General features: G+C 34.1%; 1 protein-coding gene across 1 annotated transcript in view; it reads right to left on the reverse strand.

The window, feature by feature from the left end:
• Positions 1-1,805: 1,805 nt before the first annotated feature.
• Positions 1,806-23,183, reverse strand: part of LOC109102556 (nectin-2-like) — a 45,991-nt gene continuing 24,613 nt past the window's right edge. Inside the window, exons 2-5 of the mRNA XM_042755104.1 lie at positions 8,380-8,558; positions 8,118-8,175; positions 6,414-6,515; positions 1,806-3,587 (exon numbers count right to left, since the gene is read on the reverse strand). Of these exons, the coding sequence (XP_042611038.1) occupies positions 3,384-3,587; positions 6,414-6,515; positions 8,118-8,175; positions 8,380-8,558 (543 nt within the window). The 3' untranslated portion in view covers positions 1,806-3,383. The remainder of the gene's footprint in view (positions 3,588-6,413; positions 6,516-8,117; positions 8,176-8,379; positions 8,559-23,183) is intronic.

The following is a 23,183-nucleotide window of genomic DNA, read 5'->3' on the forward strand; positions in this document are numbered from 1 at the left end:
GGAAATGCTGTTTTTTATTTACTCGCCCTCATGTCATTCTAAACATGAGCTTGAATGATTTCTTCTGTTGTTTTGGACCACACTGACTTTCATTGTATTAACAAAACAGCCGAAACGTTCAAAATATCTACTTCTGTGTTCCACAGAAGAGGAAAAAGTCAGGTTTGAACAACACAAGGGGGAGTAAATGATGGCAGAAATTTCTTTTTTGCCTAAAACAATCAATTTAACATTAAAAACACCTTTGATTGTCTTTTTAAAAATTCAAAATGGCATTAAAACTTTAGTAGCCAATTATTTAAAACAATACATAATGCTTGTAAGACAGAAACATTTAAAAACCACTTAAAAATACAGAAAAATAAATAAGACATTTTAAAAAATGCAACTTTAAAAAAATGAAATCACAGTTTAAAACACAGAAACCCTTATGGATGAGTGTATAACATACAGTGATTGTCTAATACTGCACCATTTTAGCGAATAACGGTCGCGTGAAGACGGCGTGAGAATAACATAAGCGAACCTCAAATCTCATGCAGCATGCAGACGTACATTCCCTTTATCAGAAACAGTGACGAGACCACAACTCAGCTAAACCGAGACGACAGGTGAAAGATTGTCGTGTCATGTCGAGAATAAAAGTTTCGTGAGAATCAGTAATTTTCTGCGATGTCCAACAGGCCAGAAGATCAGGCAGCGAATGTGATCGATGGCTAATCAAGAACGAGGAGGGCTTGTTAATTCATCTAGGTGAACTGTACCATCCATCCATCGATCGGTCTGTGTATGTCATGGCGCCTGCACATCTATTCATCCATTCACCCATCTAAAGATCCTGCTTTTTATGTTCTTTGTGAATGTGCAAGTTTCCGCTCCAGGTGACCGTTAAAAAAGCTGTCCGTTTATTACATTTTTGACTTCTGTAACCTGTTAGGGAGTCTTTAGTTCATTGCATCACTATGGTTTTGATATGAGTTCTTTGGCACAATTACGACAATGTATTCAGACACTATGACACAATGATCTATTGACAGCTTTAAGTGGATGTGCAAAGATTACATTCAAGAGTGAAAGACATGATCAGTGATGGAATTAGTTGCCATGCCGTCCAAGAACCAGTGAAAAGGCCAGTGGAAAAAAAAAAGAAACAACAAAAAAAGACCATTTCAAAAACTACTTGTGTTTCTTAAAGGAATAGCTCATCCAAAACTAAACTCACTGTTATGTCTTTCAAAAACTGTATAACATTCTTTGTCTGTGGAACACAAAGGGACATGTTTATAGCTGCTCGTTTTCATACAGTAAAAAGTAAATGGTGACCAAAACTGGCAGGAATTTCAGTGAATATACCTTAAATTTTAATGTGTCAATAATAAAGAGTGAACATTCTTTAAATCATCTCCTGTGTTCCACAGAAGAAACAATCACACAGGTTTGGAACATAAATGAGTTTTTAGCGAACTGTTCCTTTAAGAAGGAGGACATCAAGATTCTACAATTCTTGCTATGAAATCTGAAACTTCTTTTTGAGAAAAAAATATAGGAATAAGAGAGGAATAATAACTTTTGGCCAGTCTTCAGTGTCACATGATCCTTCAGAAATCATTTTATTCTGCTGATTTGCTGCTCGATTTTTTTAAATTTTTTATCAGTGTTGGAATCTGTTTACTGCTTAATATTTTATAGTGATACATTTCCATTATGAAGACATTTATAATGTTACAAAAACATATATATTTTAAATAAATGTTCAGTAAACTTTCTATCCATCAAATAATCCTGAAAAAAGTATGATGGTTTCCACAAAAATATTAAGCAGGAAAAAACCTTTTTCAACATTGATAATACCGTTATTAATAAAGATTTTCAAGATATTAGAATGAATTCTGAAGGATCATGTGACACTGAAGACTGGAGTAATGATGCTTTAACATCACTGGAATCAATGACATGTTAATATGTATTAAAATAGAAAATTATTACTGTTTTACTGCACTAAAAGTTTTGTCCAATCAAATGCTCTGTAGAATGAGAATGTCCCGCCCACAATACAACCAGCCTTGACTAGTAACAATTCATGTGATGTAACTAAAGCCCAATGACTATTTTTAAATGGACAGGATCTTTTATGTTTTTGACCTTCTAAAATGAAGTTTCAATTGGAAATGCCAAACACAGAAAGAAAACTGTGCTCGTTGAGAGATTTCACGAGGTCTTTAACATCAATGTTTAGCTTCAGAAGGCAGAAAACAAAACTCTTGTCAAACCTCCTGTCACCTTCAACATCTCTATATGCATATTGTGCTTCTTATGGCCAGAAAAAGGGGAGTGAGAAAAGGTTGCGACGGGTGCCCACTGTTTTTAGGAAAGCAACCAACCATGCCATGCAGAATATACAGTAACAAAATCCACACGTATCAAGAAGTAAAACATCAGCATACGACTTACGTAATACCTGGTAAAAGAAAGTTTCAGAAAATCTACACTTTTTCATTTTGCACCTCACTGGTTATTTTTGGAATTGTTTGCATTTTTTATTTTTTATTGTGTTTTATATATTTTTTAACGCATGTTAGACTGGCTATATATATTATTTCCTTATATTATTTACAGAACTTATTTGGTACTTTTCAAAAACAATGAACGCGCCAAACAACCAAAGAAACGAAAATAAGAAAATAATGCATAAATCTGTTTTTAGGTGATATAATCGATCAAAATGACATCAAATATAAAATATAAAAATACATTTTTGCTGTATGTAAAATACATTGCATATACCACAAGACTTTTTCCCTCATCACAGAAGTTAACGCACTAAACCGACGAAAGCTAAAGCTTAGAAGAGCACTACACCGAGATTGCAAAATAAAAACTACAGATCAGAAACAGAAGCAATGTTTGACAGTATATGCAGTGTATTTTAAAATACTGAAAGCAAATTCTTATCTTTAGACCTTTTAGGAAAATTAAATGTTTTTCTGACTATGTTTGCTGTGTGTGTCTTTCACGTAACCAGGATTAAAATATACGTAACATAGCATCTCAATAGTGAATAATGACCATTTCTCATGGTTTTGTTTTACCATTAACTGCTAATCAAAGTTTGCTTGACTAAAGTTCTAAGAACTTCTTGTCATACATATCAAAATTCCAAAATCTGATCTGGTCCAAAAGATATAAATGTTTTAGGGACCATCCACAAAACCATGAGAATAGGATAAAATGTCATTTAGCCACGTGTGAAAGAAACGTGACCAGGCAGGGGTGTTTTGGATGTGTTTGTGCCCGAGCCGTGGACTATAGTCGGCTGTGCTGTAACGGGAGTCCGCAGCTGGGCAGGACAGTGGCAGTGCAAATCACAGGCACGGCCTTCATCTTTAGACCAACATGGATTTGGACACGAAACTTTCTTCACGAGCTACGTTAGTAAAGTTAGCTTCGACATCATTCTGGTCAGCTGGTTTGTACGGTGGAAGGGTCTCGCCGGTCGTGTCGTCTTTTTCGGGAGGGTGTCCTGAGCTGTCCCAGACAGCTGGGGTTCCACCGTTAGCGGGAGGGCCGTTGTTGTCATCATCTAGATCCTGAAGCACATAAATGAAAGCATAATTTAAGGTAAAAAGAAATTCAAAGACCTGGAAGTGTAGTAATAATATATAGAATAATATATATAATACATGTAATAATAATATACTAATATTAATACTATATTGTTAAAATACAAATATCTTAATATTATATGTAATTTATATAAATATAATAAAATATGTTTTTTTTATAAAATATATTTTTTTTGTTATATATATATATATATATATATATGTGTGTGTGTGTGTGTGTGTGTGTGTGTGTGTGTGTGTGTAAAACATTTTAGGTATATTAACAATTGCATAATTAATTAATTTATATTTATAATAATATTAAAATATAAAATACTTCATTCTATTTCCATATATTCATAAATAAATCTTATAATATAAAACATAATATTAATAATATATTGTTAAAATAAAAACATTTAATATTAAAACTTATACGATTTAGATTTGTAAAATAAATAAATATGCTAAAATATATTTTAATAATATTAAAAATTATATTTTTAAATAAATGTATATTTGTAATAATAAAATATATTAAACTTGATATTTATAAATGTTGCATTAGTACAAATCTGTAAAGTATAATACATAATTAATATTTATAAAAAATTATATACATATTTCATGTAAATAAATATATATATTTTAATATTAAATATATTTCAATAATTGAAATATAATATTAAACATGATTCATTTTTATAAATAATGTCGCATTAGTTCAAATCTGTAAAGTGTTAAGTTATTTTAATGCATAATCCATAGAAAATAACTATAATGAATGAAAGAATAAAAACAAATAATGAATCAAAATCCTAGCAAAATTATTGCAGACAGCTCCTCTGATCATAACAGCAGTTTTGTCATGATACACACGTCCGGTGCAGACAAATGTAACAAGCTGCACATACACGCATTCACAATTCATTACAATCACTGAGGTGCTACTAATGCCAATTTAACAGTACCTCAATCGGTCATTAGGCATCAGTATAATAGCTGGAGAACAGAAGCGCACATTCTTATTTATTAGAGTTAATTGATACCGAATGAAGAATCAGCAGATAAAACGGTTTGATAGAACACTTCACCTCCTGACTCACAGTGAGCAGAAATTTAATTTAAAAGTGCTAATATAGTGTGGTGGTTATCTCGTGTGTGTGTGTGTGTGTCGCTGTCTGAATGATGAAGCAAAAGTTGGTTTCTAATTATGTGAGGCAAATTTTTTTTAATTATTTCTCAGTTATGAGGTGATGCCAGTTTCAGCCCCGGTAATTTAACCTTTTTTCTTTTTTCTTTTTTTTTACAGAGGTTGGACACAGAAGGGAAACTAAAAAGTGTTTTATTTTTCTTAGTGATGATCTTACAAAGAAAGTAATATCAATTTCACATATCTAATAAAAGTTATTATAGCAAATTTCCCAGCCTTTAGCTTGGCTACCAGGGATGTACGCCATTCAGATTGAAACTGACTTGGCTGTAAAATTACTTTATGTAAATTGTGAGGGGAATTTTGAATTTAATTTAGATTTTTTTTAATAATACATTTCATTTTTCAGTATGAATTACCCATAAATATGTGATCAGACTATATAGGATAGGATTTCTAATAAATAAATAAAATGCAATAAAAAACAATAGTAATATGACACTATTAAAATAAAAGCAAATATTTAAAATGTTTTATAATTATATATATATATATATATATTTATACATAATTACAGAATTTTATACAATTTTATACAATACAATTTTATAATTTATTTTCATAAATAAATTAATAATAGTAAAATATAATATAATACCTAATTCATATTTATAAATAAAACTTTAATACATTATAGTAATATTAAACATTACCCAATTCTTATAAATATAATAAAAATATTTAATGAAATGAAAAATATATTTATAAATATATAAACAATAAAACATTTTAATAATATTAAATATGACAATTTATGTTTGTAAAAATACACTTTAAGTAAATAAATTTAACAATATTAAAACATAATAATATTATACATTATTCATAAATAATAATGAGCTTTTCTTGTGTGGACCATGTTAGAAAATCACTATTTCCAGCAGAGTTCAGAAATATATGTCTGTATATATGTAAATATATGTCTGTACAGATATTACTGATATGATTATATATCAGGGAAACAATAAGCATAATTAATTAAATGAATGATGCACACAAGCACAAGCACACATTTTTTGTGCCTCTGTGTAATTTTTATTAAAATAAAATACAATCACTAAATTATTCTTCCTGTCATTTCAGCTCAACTTCCCATTGGGGTGTGGCCAACTCAATTTAAATTCACAAATTAATTGGAGCCGATTCTTAAATGCTGAATAATGCCTGCCGCTGCAGGCTAAATCATCTAAAACAATAAATGCAGGCACTTATTGAAAGCCCAAACCGAGTCCCCTGGGGATTTGATCACAAAGGTGCGTGTCTTCATACACAGACCTGCTTTAGTAATTGGCTTTATGGTTATCATAGTTGATGAAATATCCAGCTCATCATATTAATCCACATAAAAGAGCCTTTGGCAGTGTTAGCACATGCCACACATCGCTATGAGTCACTAGCTTTTGCCGTTAGCATATAAGTCGCCTGCTGCAAGACGGGGTCTTTAGTATCCATTTTGAGGCAAGTACACTGCTATATATACAGTGTATGTGTGTGTATATACTATATATATATCACAGAATGTTCTGAACATGTAACTTAAATTGCCTTTTAATGTTTACTCAGCGTTGTACATCAAAGTTTGGGAAGGGGGATCTTACTGTAATGGGCTCTGCAGAGTTGGTTTCGTAGTAGTTTGTCTCATTGTTGCTGAGCGGCTGGGTTTCTATGATGGTTGTGGTCTTGTCCTGTGGTTTATTCAGCTGTACACACACAAACACATGAGATGATGACACTTTAGGAGCTGGTTGTGGATCAGAGGAACATTTCTTGACTTGAAGGGTTTTTTTTTTGTCATTATTTACTCATCCTCATGTCATTGCAATGACTTTTTTTTCTTCTACAGAGCACAAAAGAAGGTATTTTAATGAACCATGGAGAAAAAATTAACATCGGACATTCATTGAGCAAAAAATTGAAAATATCTTATGTGTTTCACAGATGAAAGAAAGTCATACAGGTTTGACGGAACGTGAGGTTGAGTAAAGGACAGAAATTTCAAAAGCTGAATCTTGTTCAGTCTCCTCTGATCACCAAGGCTGCATTTATTTGATTAAAAATACAGTAACAATAACAATATTGTGAAATATTATAGTATGTTTAAATAAATATTTTCTATTTGAATATTTTTTTTAAATGTAATTTGCATCATTACTGCAGTCCTCAGTGTCACATGATCCTTCAGAAATTCTTCATTCTACACTGAAAAAAATGATTCATTGAATTTACAATTTTTTTTAAGGTAAGTAGTTGCAATCAATTTATTTTAGCTACATTTAAATCAACAAATTTAGCTGACTAACTTAACATTTTTTACTATTATTATTAAATGTAGCTAAAATTGTTTGCAACCACTTACCTTAAAAATATTTAGTATAATTTTTCCAGCGTAATCTGATTTGCTGCTCAAGAAACATTTCTTATTATTATTATCAATGACGAAAATAGTTTAATATTTGTGTAAACAGTGATTTATTTGTTTTTTTCAGGATTCTTGAAATAGAAATCTTTTATAACATTATAAATGTCTTAACTCTCACTTTTAATCAATTTAATGTCTCCATCCTGAATAAAAGTATTAATGTCTTTAAAAAAATCGTATTGACCCGTCTTTTGAACGGTCGCGTATGAATATCTTCAGGAAAGGCTAAAAAGGCTAATCAAAAAGTTTTTAACTGGTAAAAGGCAGTATTTAGAGTGCAATAACCGCAGATTTCTTACTGCAGCTGCTATTTTCAGCAAACATGAAGAGAGATCTCATAATCACATATTTCAGGGGTGCTGACAGCTGAATTAATCACAGATTTTTAGGGCAGCCGAGATGAAAGATGCCTGTGATGTACAGTACATGTTAATTAGCCTGAGGACGCACACACACACAAACACAAACACGTATGCACACACACATTTAGCTCCACCCACGCGTTCTACATTAAGCTTCAATCAATACACATCACCCCCCCCACCCCCAGGTTAACCCCTTCTTTCTCGACTGTGGCCCGAGGGTAGTCCAGTACCAACCGAGCAAACAGATAATAATCATTAACCAGTGAAAAATGCAATTCATATTTCCTCCCCAGCCCAGTACTAAGCTTGTGATTCAAAGGTTTTAATTCAAACATCTATTTTATGGTGGTTTATGCATGTGTCTTTACACCAGCTGTGTTTTAATTGTGGTGTGTAGCCCAGAGAATTGTAAGTAATCTCGACATTGTATAATGAAGAAAGCTCAATACGTCGGAGTTGAAAGAGAATGTCAGATGTGAGCGTTGAGAGGTGACTGATGAAGAAAAAAGTCTGCTCACCATTTCTGTCGAGCTGCCAGACTTCATCGGAGGAGGCGGCTTGTGTTTGGGGGGGCCTCTGGAAAGGAGATACAACGAGATATTTAGCTATAACCATGGTGTGCATGCATGCTATACCGTGAACGCACTGATTAAGATGCATTGAGAATGAAAGGGACAAAAATAGCTTGGATGTTCTATCCAGGAAAGAGAGAGAGCGAGCAAAAATGGATGTTTGAAATGAATGTGTGATTTGAGTTTGTGGGTGCGCATTCACACTCACTCTCCGTTCTCCACGCTCTGGCGCTGTTTGCGGTACATGGCCACACCAGCGCCGATCAAACACAGGATGATTATGGCGGCAATGACGCCCCCGACAACTGGCCCCGCGTTGCTGGCTTGTGCTGGTAAAGGTTGATCTGAAACAAGCAAGACAGACATAAAATCCTCTGTGTGGGTTTTCTGTTCTCAGAAAGTACAAACCACTTATGTGACCAGATTAATGAAAATGAAGACTTGTGCTAACTTGTATTTACCACCAATCTTTATTTACTCAATCGATCTATCTAGCTGAATTCTGAGGAGAATCAGATATGAGCGTTCATATCAGGGCTGTGTGCCATTCAGAACTGAATTGAGGACTGAATTCAGGAAATTAATTTGAATTATGAAAGCAAAATCAATTCAAATTTCAATGTAAGGAAGCAGAATTAAAAAAAAAAATACCCTAGAAAAACAAAGTTTGGACAGATAGATAGATCAATGAATGATGGATGAATGAATGGATGGATAGATGGATGGAACATCTCACTTTCAAGAATGCATTACTTGTGTTGAATTATCATTCCTGTCATTCCAAATCAACTTCCTGTGGAATGTGGCCAATTCTATTAAAATTCAAACTGATGAGTTGAAATTCTGAATTTTCCACATCCCTGGTCTAGATGTAGGTCAGATGACCACAAACCAGATACATGCTGCACTACATTTAAAACCACATTTGAAAGTGGCCCAAATTGGCTGTGGAAAGAGATATTTATGTTTTTTTTTCCATTGTGATGTCCACCATTAGTGCTCCGAACCAGTAACCCCTTTGAGAACTAATACACCACGACTCCTTATCTTTCCTTTTGCAGTTAGACATTTAAAGCTGGAGTGATAAGGTTCTTTGTAGTGCGGCTCAGTTTGATGAGGTATTCACAGGCAAAGCTTGCTAAGACTTGCTGCTGGGGTGGGTATGCTAAAATTAGTAAGTCCCACTGCTCTCAGAGCGACTGATGAGACAGAAGGGGAGAGAGAGAGATGAGTGAGGTGGAGAGAGATAGACGCGTGGGACTGCCTTCACCAAACCTTTTTATTGAAACTTTGTCCATTGTCGTGCCAATAAAACGCTCTTGAAATGAGGTATGACGATTGGGAGTGATAAGAAAGGACAGGAAGATTGAGTGTATTTGGATGGAAATGCCAGTGCAGTACCGCTGCTGTCCACCAGGGCTGTACATTCCTAATACATGTTTGATCTGCAAAGTCACAATGGTGATCTCTGTGAATTTCAGCTTATTTCGGAGGGATCAGGCTAACTCTGTTTCCAGTGCTTGTAAAGAAACAGATGTGCTCATCGCATGCACGCATGCACACACTTCAACGTAATCACACATGCATTTCTAATATAAAACAGATTCCTGATGAAACCGGGCAGTGAGCCACAGTAATGCATGAAAGCTCTCACACAGAGAACTTGAAGGGGGCGAAAACGATATTGGACACTCTTAAAAACACCAGTATTTCAACAGCAGCATTGAGCTAGAGAGATCAGATGAACAAACGAAAAAAAGAAAAAAAAAACTCTATTTGATAAAAGCTGATAGCCACACAGCATGAGACAGTTTTTGCCACGCTGTGTTCAACAAGAGCATTAGTTATCAATGTTCTAGGGAGCAAGAGGGTTTTGCTCAGTGTGTGTGCATATATCAGTGGGGTTTATCGCATATAACACACACAAAAAAAAACAAAAAAAAATAAAAAAAAATGTCTAAAAAAAAAACAGCTATTATTCGTCAAGAAAATAATACAACAATCAGCTGCACACTGTTCCTCGAGTCGTCTGCTCACGTCTTAGACTAGCTACTATCGTCTTGCATGTTTCCTCTATTTGTTGGTTCTTACATTAGCAGTGCATTTACTTGGCCTGGGTAAATTTCCGCCGAAGCTGCTTATTTTAGGTCATAGCTCATGCTGTGTGGCTTGTTTGTTTGTTGAGTAGTGTTTCTCAACAAATGATTTTGAGGGCGAGAAGAGAAAATGAAAATCCTTGCAATTTTATTAGAATGAAGACTCCAGGAAGACAAGACAAAAACAAATAATGACCAAAAAAAGAAAAAAGTGCAAGCAGCTAATTTTTGGCAGAACTGTTCATTTTGAGTTTAGCTCATGCTGCGGTGATTATTTTGTTGCAGTAAAGTCTCTAAACAATCAACTTGCAATTTAATGTGAAATATTTACATCCATATTGCAATTTTATGTTTTTGCTTTTTTTTTTTTTAACTATAAACTATCTTTTTTTTATTTAACTATAAAATGCTGAACATGAAGAAGGAATTTCAGAAATCCCTGAACATTAAAATAAAAAATGAATAAATTAATGAAATAAATTCAATGATAGAGAGAACAATAGACAGACAGACAGACAGACAGACAGACAGACAGACAGACAGACAGACAGATAGATAGATAGATAGATAGATAGATAGATAGATAGATAGATAGATAGATAGATAGATAGATAGATAGATAGACAGATAGATAGATAGATAGATAGATAGATAGATAGATAGATAGATAGATAGATGAGTATTGAGTACCAGGGAAGATGTTTGAAATTGCTGATTTTGAGTTGTATCTCCAGCTGCTGTATTTACTTTGTCTCTAAAAAGTGTCTTGTAATTAAAGCGTGAACTGTGAGGGCGGGGGAGGAGCTTCAGAAATCCTTGACTGAATAATCCCTATTACAATTTAATAAAAATGAGGACTCTAGAAAAAAAAGAAGACAGCCACCAACAAATTACTCCTGAAAGCGCTGCTCCTGCTGATGCGCTCGCGTCTGTTTGAGAGGAACTTCTTAAAAGTCACTGAGTGCATCATCCATATCCAGATTTTATTAGAGCGAAGTCTGAGGAAAACATACTAGGCCGTGACCTGCAATAAACCACAATTTCTTGTGAATCCATTATTATAAAAAGAAGGAATGTCAGCGAGGGAGATGATGAATAATGTGAGACTATGGAATGACAAAAAGAAAGACGACAGGCAGATTTGGAAATTTTTTCAAGTCTGTCGATTTCCAGAACGTACAGGATGAGAACGAACAACAAATCCACTTTGCACTGCATCACTGGAACACACAATCAACTGCCATTTCTCTTCCTACTTTTCTCTTAACACAAAAAAAACCAACAACACCCTTCTTCTTCTTCACAACATTCTTCCTTCCTATCTAACCCAACCAAGGCCAGGGACCCCTGCTTGTGTAGGACGAAATTAAAACACGCACACAAGTGTAAGAGGTGGGTGGACGTTTTGGAGAGACTGACAAAAGACTCATTGTTGAAATAATAATAATTATCAGCAGCAGCTTGACTTCTGATTCATCCCATTATCTCCCATATTCTTTCAGCATTCCACCACTATACTTAGCCGCCAGACTTAGAAAGAGAGAGAGAGAGAGAGAGAGAGAGAGAGAGAGAGAGAGAGAGAGAGAGAGATGTTGTGCTGTGCTGAGCTGCTTTTAAAAGCTTTATAAAAATCATGATAATTGAGACGTGCAGTCTGAAATCTGTCCACATGCAGAAAAACTGCCCTGTTCAGTCCACTGCGGCCGGTTCTTAATGCCATAAAGAGCATTACATGCACACACACACACACACACACACACACACTCACACACACACACAAACACACACACAAACACACACACAAAAACACACACCACACACACAACACACAAACACCAAAACAAAACCACACACATACAGTACAGACACAGTGTTCTTGCTAACCCCTGTTCCTATTTTAGGGACCTGCTAGATTTCTGCCTCACCTTCTCTTTACACCAATCCAATTTGCACAATCATCTGCGATTTGTTCCCGCTCTTAGAGATAATGTTTTGATTGGCTGTGGGGTTTGTGACTGGATATGCTTAACAGCTATTACAAACTGCTGTTGATAAGCAAATAGTGGAACAAAATACATTACTGTTCAAAAGTCTGTTCACCAAGGCTGCATTTCTTTGATTAAAAATACGGTAAAAACTTTAACACTTTACAATAAGTTAATGCATAAACTAACATTAACTAAGGATGAAGAGTACATATGTGACAGCATTTATTAATCTTAAAATACATCTGCTCATGTTTGTATTAGAGATACAACTTTTGATTTTAATAATGTGTTAGTATGCTGAAATTAAAATTTAGATTGATATATGCTTTAGATTTTTTTCTTTACTATTAACTAATATTAACAAATGGAAAATTATTATAAAGTGTTATTATAAAAACAGTAATATTGTGAAATATTATTGTATTTTATATAGCATGGTTATTTTAGTATACCTATTATAGATTTTACTAATATTTAGAATACATTTTTAATTTTAGATTTTGTGTTTTCAGTTTTATTTTAAAGTTTCAGTATTTTTGTTGTCATTTTTATTGACTTAAAATTTTTGTCAATACAGTTGTCATTCATTTTTATTTCAGTTTAGTTTTAGTAGGACATATATACATTACATTATACATACATACATATTTATATATATGATTCTTCAATGAAAATAAAGTTCAAAGAACAGCAATTTTTACAACATTATGTCTTTACTGTTGCTTTTGATTAATTTAATGCATCCTTGCTGAATACCAGTATTAATTTCACCCAAAAAAATCTCACTGACCCCAAACTTTTGACTAGTACTGTAAATGGCTAAACACTTTAAGTTTGTAACAAAGAAAACAAAACAAAAAAAAATGTGATTTCCATTCAGACCTTTAATTGAAATGAGATACATCCTTTGTTAAAAATGACAAATTTTGTTTGGAAACCTAATCCATGTCTTAAACATTTTCTTTCAGTCAAAAACATGCTTTGTCTCACAAGGTCAGATCTGTTCAAGGATTTCGGAAGATCAGAACTTTATACAGTAGACTTCTTTGTTCTGCTCAGATGTCCTTGTGCAAGTCAGGGATTTTTAGATGAGCTCGTAATATCTAGCATGCAACTAACATTGGGTAGAAAGAATTTATCACGTTTAAATGATCATTTTCTGATTTTAGTTTTAATACAACAGATTAAGGCACATTTAGTTTCGGAAAACGTCATGTTTAATATCACACTTACTATTTCACACTCAATATAAATACACTAAAATAGTTTCAAAGTAAAAAACAAAACAAAACAAAACATGAAAATCAATTAAATGCTACAAGTGCATTTGGTCATCACAATATTATAATGTAGGCTATTCATTTTGAGTGGATGTTAATGTGGATATTTGGTTTGAGACTTCCTAAAGATTACATTCAATCTTCTACGGTCTTTTTTATTTATTTTAATTTTTTTAAGAATGTTACGAAAATTGGTAAAGGTTTTGGCACTTCCTAAAAAAATAATAATAATAATAATAAAATAATGGAAATTATTCGAAAAGGTTAAATGGTCCGGAAAAAATAGTCACAACTCAAATTTGAAACACAACTTTATATTTATGGCTTCGAATTTTCTCAGTTTTAGAGTATTGGAAAATATGTATTTCATACAATTTCAAATTGAAGATAGTATTTTTCTGTAATATCCATAACAATAAACTTCTATGGCATATTTTAATTTCACTTTTTTTTTAACTATATGTCTTTATAATTGCAAATATATAGCAGTTTTTGCTTTCCTTCCGAGGGGATCGTCGTATTTGTGCATATTTGACATCAAAATGTAAAACCCTCAGGTGTTGTCACAGTGACTTCAACAATGGTTCATTTTAAAGAGTTTTCAGACTGGTTTAACATAATATTGTATCTGGCTTTGTCTGTGTATGTTTGGGTCTGTCTCAGCAGTGGGACTCACTAGATGGTGTCTTACCTCCCTGATGGAGTGGTTACCTGGATACTGCATGCATAAATAATTGAGTCTGAGACAAGCGAGTAAGTGTGTGTGTGTTTGGCTGCCCAGGCTCATGTGGAGGTGCAAAACAGTCTTTTTTTTTTTTTGCCATGAATTAATAAAACAAATGATCCTTGACTTTCGCTTAGATTCTCCACTTGTATCTGATGGGCTCTCTGTAGGAGAAGCCAGTGCTACTTCATGGCATTATTATTTATGCAATTTTGGCTTGGTAGACGATAAAGAATACTAAAATCCACAGACTTACAGATAGAGGCAACAGAGCCATTTCTAGGGACTAGTGCTGTCACGATTTTCATTTCAGTATAGCCAATATACTGTATATACTAATAAGAGTAACATTAAAAATTAAATAATATACTTAAATAATATATAATAAAAAGTCTTTATCATGACAATTCAGTAAAAAAAAAATATATATTTTTTAAAGTACAAAGAAATTACATATTAAGCTCATGACAATTCAGTTAAAACAAATGACATATTAAGTCTTTATAAGGATGTTTTTTTTTTTTATTTGTATCCTATTCTGGGTGCTTTATAGACTATAAAGAGCAGAAATAATTCTACACCTCAGCAGCATTGCTTGCGCTGATGGAACATTTAAGATTAAATACAGCAAAAAAGTAGTATGCCAAAAGTAGTATTTCACAAAATTTTTTTTTTTTTTTACTCTTTTTTTATCAAATAAATCCAGCCTTGATGAGCTTATATATATATATATATATATATATGTGTGTGTGTGTGTGTGTGTATAACTGTATAATTGTTTCAATATTGTCGTATCTGAAGTGTGTGCTGGTGTTTGTAAGTGTAGTTGGTGACTGAAGCTGCAGATCTGATTATGCTCTGCTGAGTTTATAAGATAAAGCAACAGCCACCCTGAGAGCAGAAGACGCATGTTAGCATCACAAGTGTTAAAAAAGTGTCAAAACAAGACGTTCAGTGCCTTGAGGTGTTTTCTCTATTGACAGTATGAGTGTACAGTGCTGTCTGGAGTAAGTGCTGTGTGTGTTTGTCTCCAGACTTTCGCATCGTTCCGAGTCTAAACTAATCTTCTCTGATCCTGACCACGCACATTTGAACTGTCTGCGGATTACAGGGAATGACAGTAAGACGTCTGTCTGTCTGCCTGTGTTTCTCGCTGCTGTAAAGACTACATCTGAACTTGAGCTGCGTGACAAATCAAATATTGAAAATGTTTCTAGCGAATATTGCAAATATTATGACAACTTTTATGCAACCATTAAGTTTCCTAAAGATCAGATGAGTTTAGAAAAACATATTAGTGTTTGAACATATTAGTGAACCGATTCAAAACTCTGACTCAATTATTCGTTTGATTCATCTTCATGTGGCATTCTTCACATGATAATTTTAATATATATATGCCTATACATACATACATGCATATATACTGTATATATATAAATGTTAAATTGTTTTAATGTTTTTGACAACAATGGTTGTTTAATTGCGACCTATGATTAAAAAAAAAAAAACTCAAACAATTTCAGAGCAAATAAATAAGTATAAATCAAATCATATTTTTTATATTATCAGTATGATATAACCATTTTGAGTCTCAGAGAAACAGTCAGTACTGGCATTTTGTTCCTGAATGATTTATTGTTTTCAAATCAGAGATTCTGAATCGTTTTTGCGACTCGGCTCTGAATGATTCACACTCATTTGTATGGAAGTCTAGCCTGGGTGCCAGCCCGAACCCCGCCCACAACATGAGTATGACGAAGTCAGGCTAATGGAAGCCCATTGCCGCCATAAAACAACTGCAACATTTTCACTCACAATCCTAAGACAAAAAGAATTGCATGGTATAAACTTGCAATTCTGAGAAGAAATGTCAGTACTGAAAGATATAAACTTGCAAACTGTGAGAAAAAAGTCAGAATTCTGAGAAAAGTCGCAACTGACTTTTTTGATTTTTGATTTCCGTGGTGAAAAAAACAAACAAAAACAGAATTGCAAGATTTAAATTTGAATTGCAAGAAAAAAGTCAGAATTTCGAATCAAAGTTTAGAATCACGATATAAACTCGCAATTGCTAGAAAAGAAAAATCTGAATTATGCGATAAAAAGTCACAATTACTGTTTTTATTGTCTTATCCTGTGGTGGAAACAGGCTTCCTTAAATTTGTGAATAACCTACTGGCATAATGCAGAAAGACTCACTGTCGTGTCAAGAGTCTCTCTTTCTCTCTCTGCCATCTTCCACCCTTCTCTCTCTCTCTTTCTGCAGGAGAACAATCTGCTCTCTGTCAGTCTGTGTTTCACTCTCTTTCCTGATGAGTGTCAGTGCAGCGCAGCAGGGTCTCCCACCTCTCTCCATTTCTCTTCATTTCTCCCCATCACTCATTCTCTAACTGACATATATATCCGGCCTTCGCTCCGCAATATCCTTGAAATCCCTCAATTATTCATTCCTCAACATATGCTGCCCATTAATGTACATCACGTGCTGGATACACTCTGTATATTTGATCATGTGTGATGGGTTGTTCTGACCCTGCACTCTTGTTGAATACCTCTTGAGTCGATTGTAGTGTATTATGTAGAACCCATCTCAACATCTGCACACTTTGAACATCACTATGCTATTTTATTCTTAACCACTGGAATTCAGAAGTCAAGAACATACCGGGGTCAACAATTTGTGTGAAATTACTGTTTTCTGTACATTCAACTATTCATGAGGTGCACTGTTCCGCCCTTCTTACCGCATCTTGTTCTACATTTGCACTTTTCTATATAACAGTCATCCAATGCATCTCTTTCTAATGTAGAGTGTTGTTTTGTTTTGTTTTTTTTACAGCTACATGAAATTGCTTGCAAAGATTTTTTCTTTAATGCATTTCCTACCGAAACATCAAATTTGATCAGTTAACTTTGAAAAGGGAGAAGAATACGTGGTAACACTTTAGTTGAAACCTTAAAATGCATTATTAAATTATTTTTATGCATTAATTATGCCTTTTAATGTACCTTATAATGCATTTTATGATGTCAGAAATAATTGTAACAACAGTTATAATACTTTATTGTAATGTTACCTTTAGAAATTATAATGCATTAAAATATATAACAGACAACAAATTGCGGATGTAACAAGGAATGCATTATAATGCATTTTAAAGGAATAGTTATAGTTAATAGTAATAGTTAACACCTTGTGAAGTGAAAACCTTTGTGTTTGTAAAAAACAAATCCATCAATAAGATGTTTTTAACTTCAAACCTTTGCTCCTGGCTAAAATATTCTTTATCCATTATATTGCTTTCTCCAGTGAAAAAGTCATCTCGTCTGAATCAGGAGAGAAATCTGCACAGATCAAGCACTGTTTACAAGCCAAAACAGTTCTAAACAAACAAGTGGGTGGATTTTGATGTGAGAGGACAACAGAGGAAGAGTCATTATGGATATTGTATTTTGTCCAGAAGCAACGGTTTAAAATTAAAACGCATTAATGATAGACTGGTTTCTTACAAACACATAGCTTTTCACTTAAAATACATTAATTGATGTACTGGAGTAGTGTGAATTTTTTTATGGATTATTGTGAAGTTTTTATCAGCTGTTTGGACTCTCATTCTGACGGCACCCATTCACTGCAGAGGATCCATTGGTAAGCAAGTAACGTAATGCAAAATTTCTCCAAATCTGTTCTGATGAAGAAATAAACTCATCTACGTATTTGATGCCCTGATGGTGAGTAAACTTTCAGCAACTTTTCATTTTTGGGTGAACTATTCTTTTAGCTTACACTTATTTACAGAGGTGTCAAGTAACGAAGTACAAATACTTCGTTACATTACTTAAGTAGAAATTTTGGGTATCTATACTTTACTTGAGTAATTATTTTTCAGCCGACTTTTTACTTCTACTCCTTACATTTTCACGCAATTATCTGTACTTTCTACTCCTTACAGTTTTAATAATAGGTTCGTTACTGCTATTTCATTTCGGCTTGTTTTCATTCCGGCTTGTCATCATTCCAAAAAAAAAAAAAAAAAACACCTATCCAGATAAATCGCGCCATCCGGATGAAGTGAAGTTTGATTGTGGTTGGATGAGAAGTATAAACATATACCATTCTGACACCCTATTGGTTTGTACGCGATCCATCGCACCTGCACATGACACAGATCACATCACACTCCAGTAAGGGCATAGCCAGTGTTGGGTTCGTTTATCAAAAAATACATTTCTTAAAAGTAGGGTTGGGTTATGGAACCGGTATGCACCGAACCGAATAAGGACGCAGATTTCGGTGCCTCTTAAATGCCTGAGCGATCGATTGAAATGTTTGTCCTGGTTCTCCGAAATGTAGGCCTACACAAGAAGCATGGGCGTCGCTAGGCTTTTTACTCTCCGTCTTTCAGCGCGCTCAGCGCGAGCGCACTTAAACAGAAACAGAGGACACAAGGTGTGTGTTTATCGATAGATTGTTAGAATATCTGTATCTGTGCAGTTCTTTGTCATAAATACAGTTTACAAAAGGTCATGAGGGAGCAGTCGGTTTCTGTAAAGTTTTCGCTTGTCACCGCTCATCACACCACAGCTGTTTCCTCCAGCGACAATCTAGCCCTTACACACATATGAACGAACGCATACTTCAATTGTACTTATTTAAATATACCTGAATTAAATCATACGTACTTTATACATACACTACTGTGTAAAAGTCTTAGGCACGTTAGTGTTTTCACCCCAAAGAATGGTGTTCGGACAGTTATTTATATATTTTTGCTGTAGTGTGTCAGTAGAAAAATCAGTTTACATTTCCAAACATTCATTTTGCCGTTGTCAGACTGCTTGTGCATTCAAATCACACTAGATTATTATTAAAATTAATGGCAAACTGATATTTCCCTACTGACACACTACAGCAAAAGATATAAATAAATGGCTTAAACCCCTTTTTGGGGTGAACATACTAATGTGCAAAAGACTTTTGCGCACAGTACTGTACTTTACAAACGACATTGTTGCTACTTTATAAAGAATGACCATACAGTCATTCACAGAACTGCTTAAAAGACAGTGACAGACACCACTCATTATAACTAAATATCAGAGTGATTGACAGAGATACAGTAGAAACATTATGTGTGCTTTTGTATTAAATAATGACCCAGATTGTGAAATACATTTATTAGCCTTAGAGTAAGGGAAGCACAAACTTGGCAAATGAGAGCATCCAAGGTGAAAGCTATGGATTTATTTTAAATATTTGTAATGTTCTTTATTGTTAATCCAGTTTTTTTTTTTGTGGCTCTTTTTTTAAGTATCGTTTCAGGCACCGTTTAGGCACCGGTACCATTTTAAAAGTATCGAAATGGCACCGGACCCTACTTAAAAGTTATTATTTCTCAACTACTGGCTCATTTATCAAATGGGTGCTTTCTCTTCATCCTCCACAAATTAAGCTACTGTAGGTAGTCCAGTAACTAGACGTTTGAATAAATTAGCGTTTGCGATTTACAACGCTATTGACAAAGTGAAAGTCGTGACATTTGCCAAGTATGGTAACCCATACTCGGAATTGGTGCTCTGCATTTAACCCATCCAAGTGCACACACACAGCAGTGAGAAGTGAACACACCATGAACACACACCTGGAGCAGTGGGCAGCTATACTGGGGACGCCCAGGGAGCAACGGGGGGTTCAGTGCCTTGCTGAAGGGCACTTCAGCTATGGGTATTGAGGGTGGAAGAGAGCACTGTTCATTCACTCCCTCCCACCTACAACTCCTGCCAGCACCAAGACTCGAACCGGCGACCTTCTGGTTACAAGTCCAATTCTCTAACCATGTAGCGAATACAGGAAGCTATCGATCAAGAAGGTATTAGGATTATGAGTTATTTTTTATTTTTATTTTTTGATTAATCACTTGGATTAATCATTCATTTTGACAGCACTAATGTTTATTGTAAATAGACAACCATACAAGGGTAATTGTTACTAAGCCTGCCCTGGGTACACCAATTTTCTTGTTCATTGCCGTTGCAGATTCCTGCAGCTAAGCTTGGATGTACATTAAAAACATTCCATTAAAGGTTACTGATGACATGCCTCTGAAGTTTGACTTTTTGCACCATTACAATACTTATAGGCAACTAGTCATCATCTCTCTAGTTCTTTAATGTATTTGCATTGTACTAAAGTGCGTTCATTTTCAATGGGCATATATGCAGCTGAAACAGGTAGCCTAGTGCATCCCACATTTTTCAACATGAACATTTTAATATAACATTATAGTCATTATGGCCTATAGCCTTTAGAAAAATGTTTTTTTGAGGAGGTGGGGTAGTGCACAATAGGCCCCTGTGGCGTGGCCTAAGCTTTTGTTCTTAATGGCATTTTTTTTTCCTTACATTACTTTTACTTTTATACTTTAAGTAGTTTTGAAACCAGTACTTTTACAGTTTTACTTGAGTAAAAAGCTTGAGTTGATACTTCAACTTCTACAAAAGTCTTTTTAAACCCTAGTATCTATACTTCTACTTGAGTAATGAATGTGAATACTTTTGACACCAGTGCTTATTTATAAAAAGATATAATGCATTACAACATACATTATGAATTCCTTTAAAATGCATTATACAGGCTTTAAGTAAAATCTTACCAAACATAATTCACAAATCTGTTGTTGATGTCAAAGGTTTTGCATCCAATCAGACTTTACTTGGCAGATGCTAGACCAATTTGAAAGCATAAAATATAGTTAAAATCAAGTCTTGACGCAAAACCACTGCTAATCAGTTTACTTTTGCGAGAACACTAGCATATAGATGAGCTCAAAGCTATGCACATGGACTAAAAGCCACAAAACTCTGAATTTGATTTCATGGTTCTTTGATATCTCTCCCCACTCACCTCTGCTCCATTTCTCTATCCATTCAGCCTATTGTTTTGGTCTTGTCACCTCAGATATAGTAACAAAAGCAAGGCTGCCACCCATCAATTCCTCTCTGAGCCAAACATGCACACGGTGCAATGGTGCACCAAAACAAATGGCAAAGCTTGATTGTTTTAATGTGCTTAAACTCCCACAGCACAGGCTGTGCCATGTTTTTCAATCTTTTTCTATTCCCCTCTCATTTTCTTGCTCTCTCTCTCTCTCTGTGTGGAGCTCAGCTGCACATAATAAATTCATCTGCTTTCAGTATCTGGATCTGCAAGCAGAGCCACAGCCGCCCCACGCCGGCTGAGCACTAGACAAAATGGTTGCCCCTCTCTTGTTCTTGTTCTCTCTCCATCCACAAAATCTCTGAAATAAAGGGTTTCCTATGTTTCTCTTTTCAAGAATCATGTGTTGGGTCATTTAGCTGTTCATTTAGCCTTATTGTGTTTCTCTGCAGTATGTGTTTGCTGGGTCAAACTGACCTCAGACAGAAACAACATTGCTGGAACAATCTCATTTCTGAAATGTGCTTGTGTACTGTGTGGTAAAACAGTAGGATAAATGTCATCAATAAGGCCTACTGGGTTTTGAGCACACCAGAAGAATCTGAAGAGAAAATACCAAATACATAAAACAAAACTATGAAAATAATTTTTATTCAATAAATTTTTATGTAAATTTTTACATATGTAATTTTTCAAATTGATTACAATTTGTATATAAATATATAATTATAATTAAAGTAAATGTAAAACATGCATTGAGTTAATATAATAATAATAATAATAAACACGTGTGTTTTATAGGTTTAACGAAACTCGTTCATTACCCCATGAAGCCGGTTTAATTAGCCCCTAGAGTACACATACACACAACCCCGCTATAGTGAAGCACAAACTAAAGCACCAGAAAATAAAATGATCACAGCTTTAAAGTCAAAATGGCATTCACAACCCATTTTATTCCCGTAATGTGTCGTATTTCCACATGAAACATAATATTCAATGGAGAGAAAAAAAAAGATTGGATTTGATTCTGGAATTGATTGCATCATGAAAAGTGAATAAAGTCAGAGCTGAACGTGAGTCTGTAGTGGATTGTGGAAAACTACTACCATCCATATTATATTATATATCACATCATAAAATTGTGCTCTGTTTCATAGTTGCATGCGGTTACAAACCAGCCTGTCAATCATCCTGTCACAGTTAACATACTCACATTTTAATTAAATTTACACTGCTCAAACAATATTAGTTGTTAAAGTGTGCACCAATCCACATTTGAAAAATCTACCAGAAATAGTAGACCATTTGGGGACTTTTTACATACTCTTTTCAACATACTGTATACTATGCTTTGGGACATTATAATTTTACATACTATTTAGTATGGATTGCATGTTTTTATCTTGCTTTCCAGTACAAATATCTAAACATTTTAAAATCAAGAGATAATTACTTAAGAAACAAAGTGGCTTGAAGAATGTTTTAAAATTAACACAAGAAAAAATACAAGCCAGTGGGGTCAGAAAAATGTGCTTGTTTTCCCATTGAATTAACTTTATTTTTCTGACCCCACTGGCATATATTTTTTCTTGTTTTAAACATTTTTTTTTTCTTCAGGAAACAAGACTTAATATCTCAAGTCATTTTTCTTCTCTTGCATCCTGATATAAGAATGTTTAGATATTTGTACTGGAAAACAAGACAAAAATACTGAGTGTGAAAATGGTTTTTGCAGTGTGCACATTGGATACAGGGCATGTTTCATATATTTCTCAGATTTGTTGTGGTTATTAATGCTAACCAGATTTCAGTTACTGTATTAAAAACTAACAAGATTTTTGGCCAGCAGTTACCTAGTGCATTACCCACAACAATGGCTAAACAGCCATTTAGCTATTGGTTAATATTAACTAATACCTGCATTCTTAATGGCCTTAACCAAAAAGGAAAGTCATTTCAGAAGCAAGCAATTATATTTTGG

This window comes from Cyprinus carpio, unplaced genomic scaffold (genome assembly GCF_018340385.1).
Source record: "Cyprinus carpio isolate SPL01 unplaced genomic scaffold, ASM1834038v1 S000006640, whole genome shotgun sequence".
Taxonomy (NCBI): Eukaryota; Metazoa; Chordata; class Actinopteri; order Cypriniformes; family Cyprinidae; genus Cyprinus; species Cyprinus carpio.